The 13,516-nt window shown below is 54.6% G+C and overlaps 1 protein-coding gene across 2 annotated transcripts in view; it reads right to left on the reverse strand.

Moving 5' to 3' along the window:
- Positions 1 to 13,516, reverse strand: part of FBXO31 (F-box protein 31) — a 45,781-nt gene that overhangs the window by 7,877 nt on the left and 24,388 nt on the right. For both annotated transcript variants that reach the window (XM_047078886.1, XM_047078885.1), the window contains 4 exons: positions 9,919 to 10,086; positions 9,181 to 9,255; positions 2,323 to 2,432; positions 1,035 to 1,188 (listed from right to left, as the gene is read on the reverse strand). In XM_047078886.1, coding sequence (XP_046934842.1) covers positions 1,035 to 1,188; positions 2,323 to 2,432; positions 9,181 to 9,255; positions 9,919 to 10,086 — 507 coding nt within the window. The remainder of the gene's footprint in view (positions 1 to 1,034; positions 1,189 to 2,322; positions 2,433 to 9,180; positions 9,256 to 9,918; positions 10,087 to 13,516) is intronic.

Raw genomic sequence — 13,516 nt, forward strand, 5'->3', positions numbered from 1 at the left:
CACAGGCCCCTGGCACAGTGGCTCATGTGTGCTTGAGACCTCCAGGTGTAAAAACCTTCCCAGTCTGGAGGGGCTAAGACTGGGGCTTAGATGGGGCACCTGGGTGGCTCAGTTGGTTAAGCGTCTCTTGATTTCTGCTCGAGTCATAATCTCACGGTCGTGAGATCAAGCCCCACATTGGGCACCATGCTCAGAGTGGAGCCTGCTTAAGAGTCTCCTTTCTCTGCCTCTGACCATCTCCCTCTCTAAATAGAAGAAAATAAGATAAGATAAAAAAAAAACTGGGGCTTAGAGAAGTGCACAGACCCTCCTGGCCTGAGCGCCAGCCCAGATCTGTCTGTCCGGGACGCAAACGCTCCTGAGCCTGAACCCAGGAGCTCCTCCAGGCCCTGCAGCTCCGCACGGGACCCCAGGGCTGCGCTCTGCTCACAAGGAGCCTTCCCAGAGCACGGGGGCCCTGGCCGACCAGGATTCAAGAAGAAGGCTTTGTGAGAACTAGGAAGAGGCATTCCTCCCCGGGACGCTTCAGTGCACCTGCCAGAAAGGCGCCCTGGCTATGCAAATGACAGGTGAGCACGGTGTGACCGGTGTCGATGAGGCAGGGACAGAGGGCTGATTTGTTTAAGACCCGCCCCCCGCCACCTTCAGCTCAACAATCCTCCGACTGTGTGCACCAGCTGCTGAGGTCAGGACGGGCAGTGGGAGCCCGTGTAATAACGCAGGGGGCTCCGATGTGGCAGCGCCCTACCGTCACCTGGGGAACTCCTGGAGCCACGCACCCAGGTCGCCCTCCATGGATCAGAGTCTCTAGGGCCCGACATCAGTGTTTTCTCAACATCTCCAGGGACTCTGGCGTGTGGCCAGGACCAGGTGCCATGGGGTTAGGCCACCTGAGAAACGCTCCCGATCCCCTAGAGGTCTTGTGAAATGCAAATCCTGCTTCAGTGGGTCTGGCTAGGCCTGACAATCTGCATCCCCGGCAAAGCCACGGCTCCAGGGCCCACTGTGAGTAGCCAGGGTGGCGCCAGACTCACCGTGATCTTCGTGCCCCTGGCCCGCTTCCCGTGGAAGCTGAGCATGACGATCTCTAGGCCGTGGCTGCCATAGGTGCCTTTGAAGAGGCCGGGTCTGATGAGGTCGTCCGGGTGGCTGGGCGGGAGGTAGATGCGGCGGTACGTCAGGCAGTTGCTGTGGGGGGAACAGGTGGCTTGAAAGCAGCTCGGGTGGGGGGACGGGGAGGCAGAGTACAGAGCTCACGCACCTCCCTGCCGGGTGACGGAGGGCCGGCAGGGCAGGGCGGCCCGGTACAGCCCGGTTGGGGTCCTCCCAGGCCAGTGGGGGGCAGGAGGCACGCCGCGTTACTGAGCCTCAGTCGTCGCCCCCTCAAAACACACGCAGGGCACACGTCACACCTCATCGGATTCTACCAGGGCTTATGCTCTACCGGGCACCGCGGGGCAGCTGTGGCGGGTAGAGCTCTCTGCAGAGGGGGAGGGGATGCCACTCCTGCTCTGTCATCCCGGCACAGGGACCCGAGACTGCGGAGGGGGCGTTCGCTGCACCAGGGGTTGTTTACGTGGGACCCGGGGACAGGGCCCAGGGGCAGAGGCCAAGGCAGGGAGAGCAGCTAAGAGAGGCGGAGGCCTCCCCCAGCAGACGTGGGGAAACGCCCTGAGGCTTTGGCACACGGGCCAGGCTTGTCAGAGCACACCGCTGCTGGATGCTGGCGACAAAGCAGGCAGAAAACAGACACCAAGGTAAGGCACGGTGGGGAGGATAGAAACTGTACTCACAGTACTCCGGGAGAGACTATGCTCACAGTACCTACCAAGAGAGGGTCTGTATTCACACCACCCACAGAGGGAGCTGCGCTCAGTAACCGTGAAGGGGGACTAGGCTCACAGTACCCACAAAGGGAGCTGCACTCAGTGTGCACAGGGACGGAGTGTGCTCAGTACCCACGGAGAGGGACTGTGCTTAGTACCCACAGAGGGGGACTGCATTCAGTACCCACAGAGGGACTGTGCTCAGTACCCACAGAGCAGGGCTGTACTCACAGTACCCACAGAGAGGGACTGAGCTCAGTACCCACAGAAGGGGACTGCACTCTGTACCCACAGAGAGGGACTGTAACCAGTACCCACAGAAGGGGACTGCACTCAGTACCCAGAGAGAGGGACTGTACCCAGTACCCACAGAGCAAGGATGCGCTCACAGTGCCCACGGAGAGGGACCGCGCTCAGTACCCACAGAGAGGGACTGTACCCAGTACCCACACAGCAGGGCTGCGCTCACAATGCCCACGGAGGAGGATGCACTTACTCGTACTGACTAGTGTAGATAAACTTCATCAGGATGAGCTCCTGCATGTGCTCGTGGAAAATGTCCTCCAGTGTCCGCCCCCATTCTTCCCTCAGCCACGTGCGGAATTCCTTCCAAGAGAACACGGTCATGAAAACCACCATGACTCACACGTAAGGCCATTCCCTGTGGCATTGAGCGGACACATGCAGCATCTTACAGCTTGGGCACGCCTGCACCACAGTCCCCCTGGGGTGGACGGGATGGAGATTCGGCTGGCCAGAGACAGGGGCTGCCATACTGTGGTCTCCCGGGACCTGGCCTCCCTCCTGGGGGGTGAGTCACCAATGAAAAGTAAGGGGCTCTGGCCCCCACTTTCCCAAACTTCAGGAAACAAGAGGGACCGTGGGGTCCCTTCAGGCAAGGCTGGGGCCACAGCCCACTTCCGGAGCTCCCAGGCAGCAGCCACATAAGCCTCGCTTCCGTGGCCGCCATGGGATATGGTGTCTAACCCAAGCCTAGTCCTCAGGCTTCTGGGCTGCAGGACTCTTGTCGATAAACCCCGTGCTGGTCACACTGGCTCGAGCTGCTTTCACCAGCTGCCGATGAAGAATGAGATAGGTGTGGCCGGAGGAGAATGGAGGTGCCTTCATAGCTACGTTATATGTTCAAAAAGTTTATTTGCAAGAAGGGAGGTTCTATAAACATGTGTCCTCAAAACTCAGTAATTCATTGTGGAATCAAACCATGTGAAGGATATTTAGTGCTTAATAACTTCATGGTGTGTATTTAACCTAATCCCCAGCTCTGAGTTCTGAACTCAATGTAGCATTTTTAATGACCGTCTAAAATTAGCTTTACAAACAGAAGCAAGAGAGATTTAACAACAACAACAACAACAAAGTACAGAAGAGCTATAATCCGTCAGTTGCTTTAACACATCACTGCCTAACCTCGAGCCACAGTGACTGAAGCACATGGCTACTAAACCACAAGCTCGGGGCGCCTGGGTGGCTCAGTCGGTTAAGCGGCCGACTTCGGCCCAGGTCACGATCTCGCAGTCAGTGAGTTTGAGCCCCGCGTCGGGCTCTGTGCTGACAGCTCAGAGCCTGGAGCCTGTTTCAGATTCTGTGTCTCCCTCTCTCTGACCCTCCCCCTTCATGCTTTGTCTCTCTCTGTCTCAAAAATAAATAAACGTTAAAAAAAAAAAATTAAAATTTGTTTAAAAATAAATAAATAAATAAATAAACCACAAGCTCAGTATATACAAATCAACTGGAAGTATCTATATCAGGAGCACAAAACTGGAAAACGAACTTTTACATCCTATTTGCAGCAGCCTCAAACAACACAACACCTGGGATCACATGTTAGGAAACACGTGTGTGGCCCCTGCTCCGACAACCACAGCACCGAGAGGGTGCAAATGAGCCTCCGTGACAGGGGTGCCTGCAGCTGGGAGGACTCAGACCAAGCCAGCAATTATCTCCGAATCCATCTGTAGACTCAGCGCCATGACAGTCACAGTCCCACCAGGATTTCTGTAGAAAATGACAAGCCAATTCTGAAATTCATATGGAAATGAAAAGAACCTACAACATCCAAAGCCATCTTTCAAAACAACAAAGTTGGAGGACCTCCACCAGCTCACATTATGACTTAAAGAGAAAACCACAGTGACCAAAATGGTGGTAGGAGCATCGGGACTGACAAAAACATCGATGAAATGAAATGGAGAGCCCAGAAACAGACCCATTTAGCTGGTCAGCTGATTTTTGACATATATGTCCAAGCCACACAATAGGAAAAAAAAAGTCTCTTTCACAAATGATGCTCAAACAACTGGACAGCCATGTGGAGAAAAGGAACCATGATCCCGGCCTCACACCACACACAAGAAATAATTGTGGATGGGCCACAGACCCAAACATAGCATGAAGCTACCATGCTTCTGAAAAGAGCGAGAATCTTTGTAACTTAGGGATAGGCAATGTTTTTTGTTTTTTGTTTTTTTTTAAGTTTGTTTTTGAGTAAAAGAGAGCATGCGCACACATGCACACAAGCGGGGGAGGGGCAGAGAGAGAGAGAAGGAGATACAGAATCTGAAGCAGGCTCCAGACTCTGAGCCTTCAATGCAGAGTCCGAAGCAGGGCTTGAACACACGAACCTCAAGATCATGACCTGAGCCGAAGTTGGACACATAACCGGCTGAGCCACCCAGGTGCCCCTAATTTGTGAAGGTTTTCTTTTACGGTTATTTTTCTGTATCTTAATAAACACTGCCTGTCCCAGGGTGCCTGGTTGGCTCAGTCACTTAAGAGTCCAACTCCGGCTCATGATCCCACAGTTTGTGAGTTCAAGCCCCACACCAGGATCACTGGTGTCAGTGCTGAGACTGCTTCGAACCCTCTGTCCCCCTCTCTTTCTGCCCCTCCCCCACTCATTTTCTCTTCTCTCAAAATAAACAAACATTAAAAAAAAAGAAAACTGGGGCACCTGGGTGGCTCAGTCGGTTGGGCATCCAACTTTTTGGCTCAGGTCAAGATCTCACAGCTTGTGGGTTTGAGCCCCACATCGGGCTCTGTGCTGACAGTTCAGAGTCTTGAGTCTGCTTGGGAATCTGTGTCCCCCTCTTTCTGCCCCTCCCCGTACTCACACACTGTCTTGCTCTCTCTCTTACTCTCAAATATAAATAAATATGGGGGGAAGAAAAAACCCTTGACAAATTATACTTTACCAAAGTCAAAAGCTTCCACTCAAATGGCTGAACTCATGGAGGAAAGGCCCTCAAAAACTCAAACCGATAAGCAACAGATAAAAATGGAATTGAAGTATAAATGAGCAAGGACTTTGATGTTACCATGGTGAATAATCGGACTTGAACTAAATACCACGGAAGATGGCTTGTGAGGAGTCGTCGTAATCTTATTTACTTTGCACGAAAAGGTCAGAGTCATTAGAAATAGCAACCAGGCCCAATTACTCAGAACAAAGGCCTTTGAAATATGTTTATTATGCAATTATCTCATGAGAGGTGCATGCACAAGGAAAACATAGGAGCCCGGAACACAGAAGACAAGAACAATATTTCCCAGAGCTTGCTCACCACGTGCTGGCGCCATATAACCATCGTGTTAATCTTCACAGCAGCCCGGGAGACAGGTGCTAGCGTCTTCCCCATCCTACAGAGGTGTGGGCCTTCGGAAACCCTTCCTATGTCACCAGGAGTAGGTGGCAGAATCAGACCTCATCCAAAGTCCACGTGCTCCCTGGCCTTGCTTCCACCAGGGCCACCGTCAAGGCCGGGAGGAGCACAGGAAGCAGGGGGCTCACCCGCCCTGGTGGGTTGTGAATATGAACCAGCAAACTTACGACACATAACAAGAATCTGGAACATCTTCAGGGCCTTTTACCTGGCAATCCCACAACTGTATGGTCCAAAAACCAGGTAAGGTTTTTGCACAGAGTTCAGGCAGTTCAGTTCCAGGAAGAAGCCTGGCGTCTCTCCCAGGCGGCCGTGGCCAGGCCTGGTGCTAAGACTTTCACATGCTGTGCCCTACTCAGCCCTCCAACTCATGTGGGTTCTGCGGGTAACTGCATGTCCCTGTTAAACAGGTAAGGACTGAGGCTCTCAGAGAGCAAGTCACTTGAGCACATGGTCAGGAGGGCAGTGGGGAAACACAAACACCTGAGCACAGACCCCACGCCCGACTGCAAGAGAGAGGATCACACTCATAGAGTCAAAGACCTCAGGTGACAGATGGGATGTTGCGGTCAAACTGAAGTTTGTAAACAATTCTAATGAGACTGGGAAGTATTTCTGGAACAGCTAAACAGCTTTAAAAAAAAAAAAAAAAGACCCAAATTAGATAGAGTTAGATTGTAATTACATAAAAAAACAATTTGGAAAACATGAAGGGATAACACAGGACAAGCACAGGGGCTGACCCTGCGTGGGGCTCCAATGAATTCGTGTTTGATGATCAGAAGGTGACATTTCAATGCTCAGGTGAAAAAGTACAAAAGACAAAAAAAAAAAAAAAAAAAAAAAAAAAGCAAAACAAAAGCATCTTGCGTCCCGTTCAGGAATGTAGGGCGAGAACCTCTCCACACGACAGAGCGCCAGGAGCGAGGCCTGGTCGGGAAGGATGACGGACACCCACAGCATCTCAGGGGTGGGGCCTGCCCATCCTGCCTCCCTCCTCTCTTCCCCATCTCTGCTCCTCCTCGCAGCCCCGATTTCCAGAAACCTCAGGCTGGGGGCTGGACAGGCAGAGGGTGGGCAGGGAAGACGGCAGCTGGGCCTGGCTGTCATCTAGTGACGGAGGCCAGAGGAGGCAAGTCTGCGTGGGCCCAGGAGCCTGCCCTGCTCACAGAACCCAGGAGAGGGGCTGCGGTTTGTGGAGCACGCACAGGTCCCCCGGGGCATGCCATGAGGAGCAGGCTGAGGGCATCGCGGCCTGACTCGCGTCTGAACTTGGCATTCAGAGGTGCACACGGCGGGCAGAAACCCCGGGCCCGGAGCTGGGTGGGAGAAGCGGAAGGGCTGGTGAGCAAGACTCGGTGTATGAGCCAGAGACCCACGGGGCACCTGGAGTCAGCACTTCTCAGACAGCCCAGCCGCCCGGCATCCCTCACGGGCTCTTGTGGTGCCACAGAGAACGAAGGAGAGCAGGGTGCCAGGCCGGCCCCTGGGGGCGTGAGGACTCCCCCGTCCCCGGGGAAGACTGCACTTGCTGCCATGGTCCCCTGCTAGCCCTCTTGGCTGCCAGGAGCTCTCAATCCCCTGGGAAGTGCCCTCTGGGCCCAGAATTTTATTTTATTTTTCATATGTTTATTTAATATTTTTTAGAGAGAGAGAGAGAGAGAGAGAGAGACACAGCACAAGCAGGGGAGGGGCAGAGAGAGAGGAAGACACAGAATCTGAAGCAGGCTCCAGGCTCCAAGCTGTCAGCACAGAGCCTGATGCGGGGCTCGAACCCACGAACTGTGAGATCATAACCTGAGCCGAAGCCGACACTCAACTGACAGAGCTACCCAAGCGCCCCAGGGCCCAGATTTTTAAATGACCGTCAGCCATTAGAGCACAGGGCAGCCAGAGTCCGGGGCTCAGCCCTTCGCCTCTGTGCTCAGAGCTATCAGGACACATGGCGATGTCCCCCCCACGGCCTGTCCTCTCTCCCTGGAGCCTGGAGCCATCCTCTGGGTCCAAAAGACTGAACGAGAAAGGGAAGACATCACCGGCTGACACACAGATCCACAGGAGAACCCCATCCCCACACAGCTGAGGGGAGACAGAGACAAGCAGTAGACAGCACAGCACCTAAGATGGACAAAGTGACCACAGGGCCAGACGGCAAGCTCTCCCACCACAGCAACTCCAGGCTGGCTCACTGGGGACCTTGAGGTCCCGCCGCTCTGCCCGGGGACGGTCTGCCTGGGGACAGGGCGCGGCCCTCTGCTCTGCACGGGGGACGGTCTGCCCATCCTCTCGGATGGGCCAGGCAGGGGAAAGAGAGATGCCTCTGACTACATAAAAGTTAAAAACACATAAACATTAAAAAAACTCCTGGAGAAAAACACACTATAAATCAAACCAAAAGACAAAATAACGAATAAGAAATGACTCGCAACTCACACCTTGAAGGATTCATTTCCCCAGACGATAAGCTGCTACGAGTCAATTAGAAACATCAAGCAGAAAAAGAAGCAAGGATGTTTCCTAACGTTCAGAGAAGGAGCCACGGGGAGCCCTTGCTCATGCCCCTCACCTCAGCCTCGGCTGAGGTCGCGGTAAGGGAAACGCAAAAGGACCCCAGGGCCAGGAGACCAGCAAGGCCGTGCTCCTGCCTCACACGCACTCGTTCCTAGTTTCCATCCACAAAGGACTGGTGTCACTGCTTTTACAATCGAAGTTATACCATTCCACTTCCCAATCGGCGAGCCCACACACAGAAGGCGGCAGCCAAGAACTTTTCCTGATCCCAGCATATGTCCTTCCAGAAACACACAGCACGGTCCCTTTACAGTCTCGACAACTGAGGAGTGTCTACTCTCGGGAAAAAAGCGGACGTCTTCTGCTGAAACGTGAACTACAGCAACACCTGAGTGTTGTGCGTGCGATGTACGTGCAATCGTCGCTGACACTGTTGTGAAAGAATAGAGCATTTCCATCACGTGCCACATATTTGAGGAAACAGGGACCTCCTCCGCCTTCAAGGGATTCCAGTGAGCGTGTGCATGCACTCTTTACACGAAGACGCGCGTACGTGTGCGCTTACGTTCAATCTCCCTGCACCTCTCTGGCTGACAGGGAAGCGACCGGACTCAGAACCTGACCGAGAAATGCAGGCCCAACCAATAACCATCAGTTCAGGGAGCATCCGACACTTTCAAAATTCAAGTTTTCCTTAGGATGTTTTGAAATGGCAGTGTGACCTAGGTCCTCAGAACACAGAAACTCAAAGGCAATATGAAATTACTTGTGCAAATAAAAGGAAGTCCAAAGAAACTCACGAGTGAAGCTCGGAGACAGGCCTCCCCTCTGTGTGGCCATGACGTGGAAATGTCAGCCACGAGGCCCGTCTGCCGGGAGAACACAGAGGCTCCAGAAAAGCCGTCTGGTCTCCCCACGCACGCACACACGAGAAGAATCTGCAACGGCACCTGGACTCTCTCGCCAAAGGGGCAAAGGGGAGCCGCTCAGAGAAAACTACTTCTCTTCGCTCCGCCTGTTCTCAGGGGTGGCGGGTAACGAAAGCCCATGGCCGTGCACCCGCACACACGGTGCCCTTTCCGACGGACGGGGCAGGGGAGACGACCCTCTCAGAGGGGGCACGCTGGCGACGTCAAACCGCGAACGGAGGGGTTCAGGCTCACCTCCTGCCTCCCGCCAGACATCCTGTGGTGGTCCGTCTGGTTGCACTTGGTGGAGAACTCGTCCTTCTTCACAATCTTGAGGGTTCACGACAAAGGAGAGGGGAACAGGTCAGTCACGGCACGCCGGGCAGGCAGCCGGGGCAGCACGATCAGCCTCTCCGGCACGGACACCCCCCGCACGCGTACAGAAGCCCAAGAGCCGCCGAATCGTGGCCAGTCCCAAGAAGGGAGCTCAGGGCTGCCTGGACGCGTACCTCCTCCTCAGAGGACAGTGCATCTGGGAGGCTTTTCCAAGGCGACACGTCACAGCACAGCTAAGGGGCTGCTGTTTCACACGGGCTCACTGGGGTGGCGGTTCGCCAAACCATTATCAGAGAGCAGAGTGTTTTATTCCAAGTTGATACTCTTTCAAAGAGGAAACCTGGGGAGCAGTGAGGAATCATGGCAAAAAGGACGGTTCCGACCGAACACAGAATCCCTGGCAGGTCCCAGCGAGTGAGTCTCTGAGGGGCTACATCACAGCACCATCACGTCGGGAACACACCCCAGGGGCGGGGCTGAGCCCTCCCCTTCCTCCCCTGTCTGCTGCTCTGTGTGCACACGGGCCTGCAGGTGGGAACCCCACGGCCAGCTCAGCCAACACTGCACCCCTGCTGCCACTGGGACCGGGGGCGACAGAGGAGCCCAGCCCCTTGCCTGCACTCGGCGACCGTATGTAAGGGAGCCCCGGGCGCTCACCTGGATGTGGCCATTGTGGGGCCCTCTGTGGCCATACATGCACTCCACCGTGGCAGACTTTCTCTCCATCAGGTGGACCCTGAACAAGGGCTTGAATCGCATGGGGTCGTCCACATGAGGGTCATGGGGAGGCAGGTACATCCAGCCAATGATGAACAAGCCGTCCACCTGTGGTGAGGAGGAAGGGCACAAGTCCACACGAGATTTAGGCTGAGGGGCTGAGGCAGGAGGTCTCCACCCCACATTGCCCTCGAGGACCACCCTCGTCCCCACACCGCAGCCCCGCCCAGAATCTTGGGGCCAGGGAACATACAGTCTAGCGCACCGGGACCCAGCGCATCAGGATAAGCATGGCCCACCTACCAAGTGCTTGTTGTTTCAAAAGTAGTTACTTTTCATAAACATGGTGACTGAAATCTTCTAAAAGAGTAGAACTTAAGTGTTCTCACTCAGAAAAGAACGGATAGAAATGGGAAGTGGAGGACGTACTCGTCACTAGATGGCAGGAATCCTTGCACAAAGAACACAAATATCACCAAGATGTATTCCTCACGTAGCCCACAACTTTGTCAATTACACCTCAACGAGGCTGAAAATAAACACATACCTGCACCATTATCTACAGTAGCCAAGATATGGAAACAGCCTAACTGTCCGTCAACAGATGAATGGATAAAGACGTAGTGGGTACACAGTGGAATACTACTCAGCTGTAAAAAAGAATGAAATCTTGGGGCGCCCAGGTGGCTCAGTCGGTTAAGCGTCCGACTCTTGGTTTCGGCTCAGGTCACGATCTCACGGTTCATGGGTTCGAGCTCCCCATCAGGCTCTGCACTGACAGCACAGAACCTGCTTGGAATTCTCTCTCTCCCTCTCTCTGCCCCTCCCCCGTTCACGCACACGCACTCTTTCTCAAAATAAACTTTAAAAAGCTAAAAGTAAAAAAATAAAATGCCTGAAAATCAGAAACAAACTGAGAAGACAGATGCCGTGGCTGTACAACATGCATGATAACTGTGGGTGTGCACGCTGCCGTGGCTCTTTGGTGCGTGCAAAGCGGTGGCAGACAGACAGGGACTGGACTGGGGGCGGGGGAGGGGTGTCCCGGGCAAGGAGCTTGGGTGCGCTCCCATCATTCCTGTGGCAAACCGGTCTGACAAGGGCAAGCCAACACTCTTTTGTCATGGCTCCATTCTCCCCTAATTACCCCCTCCTTTCAGAAGCTGCAATTTCTTTTTTACTCTATTACTCACTGCCAGGAAGAAAAACAATTATCACCCTCCCCGCCTAAAGAAAGGAAAGCAGTCTGCCCACGCTGGGGAGCAGACTGGCTTGTCCTGGAAGGAACGTTCTAAATGCAAGGCTTTCCCCAGTGATGTTGAACATAAATATAAAGCATGTTTCTTAATGGATGTTTCCACTGCATCGTAAAGAATATGAAGCAATATTTATCCCTGTCCAACCCCCACCTGGTGAGCAAACCACAGAGTGACAGAGCTCTTGGGGCCCCCAGGTGACTCAGCTGAGCCAGGCTCTGAAGAGCCCACGCCGAGGCTACGCAGGGCCCCAATGTGCCGTCTGTTACTACCACGCGCTTGTGGCCGGGCCCGTGGACTCACCAAGAGCGTGTGCAAGCAGAGGGGGAAGCAAGATCAGAACACGGGCACTCCCCAAAGGGCACCAGACTCCATTCACACTGGAGCACCAGCGGCAGTGACACGGGGGTCAGGCACGTGCACACCCCCAGCCCTGGGGCTTCTGCTAAGAGCACATGGCGAGCCCGAGGAGGGAGGGGGTCTCCACGCTGGAGACCCAGCAAAGCGCCGCACCCCACGATACAGATGCCTGTAAAGCACTAGAACTGAGCAGCTACTATTCAAAACAGGACAGGCAAGCGACGGAGCAGCACGTAAAAATGAAGCTACAAGACTTTCCTCCTGGGGCGCCTGGGTGGCTCAGTCGGCTGAGCGTCCAACTTCGGCTCAGGTCATGATCTCACGGTTTGTGAGTTCGAACCCCGCGTTGGGCTCTGTGCTGACAGCTGGGAGCCTGGAGCCTGCTTCGGGTTCTGTGTCTCCCTCTCCCTCTGGCCTTTCCCCATTCATGTTCTGTCTCTCCCTCTCTCTCAAAAATAAATAAACATTTAGAGGCGCCTGGGTGGCCCCAGTTAAATTAAGTGTCTGACTTCAGCTCAGATCATGATTTCACGGTTCACGAGTTCGAGCCCTGCGTCGGACTCTGTGATGATAGCTCAGAGCCTGAGGCCTGCTTCAGATTCTGTGTCTCCCTCTTTCTCTGCCCCTCCCCCACTCACACTCTGTCTGTCTGGCTGTCTCTCTCACAAATAAACACTAAAAAAAATTTTTTTTAATAAATAAGTAAATAAACATTTTTTTTAAAAAAATAAAAAGACTTTCCTCCTGCTTAGGAACAGGGTGCTTACAACAAACAGCCCCTCCTGCAGACACCAGCTGGGAAGTCTGCACACACAGCAGTTCGAATGCTGCCTGAAGACACCAGGGGCCCCAAGACAAGGACCCAGGGCCTGAAAAGAAGGGACAGGTGAGCCAAAGGGGGCAGGGCCTCCCACCCCTGGGTCCCAGGCCCCTGACCACTCCTGGCAGAGGGTGGTGGGGTGGTGGAGCCCCCAAGGCTGCCTCGGAAGCCACGGCTCTAGGGCAGGATCCCAAAGTGTGCAGAGCTCTGCCCTTGAGGCACCTTCCAGATCCTAACCCGTGAGGCCGGGAGATGGAGAAGTCAAGCAGAAAGTGGCTGCTGAGAGGCCAACCAGCCAGGAGAGGCTTCAGCGGTATCTGTGCCCTGCTGGGAATACAGGCCCTGGAGAGGAGGTGCCTAGGCTCTCTCAGGTGACAACCTGGTCAGAGCCAAGTGCTCTGCTGGCTATGAACCCAGGCCAGAGGCCAGGGACCCTCCTGGGGAGAGCAGCAGCCACGGCCACGGGTGCGGGCAACGCCAGGCCATGCCTGAAAATCCAGAGGAAAAAGTCTGTAAAGTGAACTGGAGGTCACAGACTTTAAAGTAACTTTGCCTCCTCATGTATTCTACAAGACAAGGAAGAGGGAAAAACCTCACCAGAAGCACAAGAAACAAAGCCAGACTCTCGCATCCTGGCCACGGTGGAGTAACGGGGGCTGCTGTGAACACAAATGCGACCACAGCCAACACGCAGCGAGGGGCTGTAACCCCTGGCCACGCTCTGGATTCCTGCCAGAGGCACCTGCCAGACCCCAGAGCAGAGAGGGGCCCAGGCAAACAGAGAAAACAGAGACTGGACTTCGAGGTGGCTGGCGTGCTGGAGCACGGGGGTCAGAGTCCCAGAAAGGAGGGAGCTGTGTGGAGAAAGACCCCCGGGATCTGCCGAGGGGCCCGCGCTCCGGCTGAACACCGAGCCCGGGACAGGCTGGGCACACGCTGGACACCCCCCGGGTCGGCCAGGTCTCGAGACGTCCCAGCTGCAAGCAGCAGAGATGGGGGCCTCCAGGAACCCCCGGGGCACGGACAGGGGTGCCCCAGCACCGGGACTTAGACACAGAGCTAAAGCACGCCTCTACGAGACCCCCCGACCGCCTGACCTGCC

This window comes from Lynx rufus, unplaced genomic scaffold, assembly GCF_022079265.1.
Source record: "Lynx rufus isolate CCGP_SWC_20201006 ecotype Redwood Valley unplaced genomic scaffold, mLynRuf1.p SCAF_16, whole genome shotgun sequence".
In the NCBI taxonomy this organism is placed as follows: domain Eukaryota; kingdom Metazoa; phylum Chordata; class Mammalia; order Carnivora; family Felidae; genus Lynx; species Lynx rufus.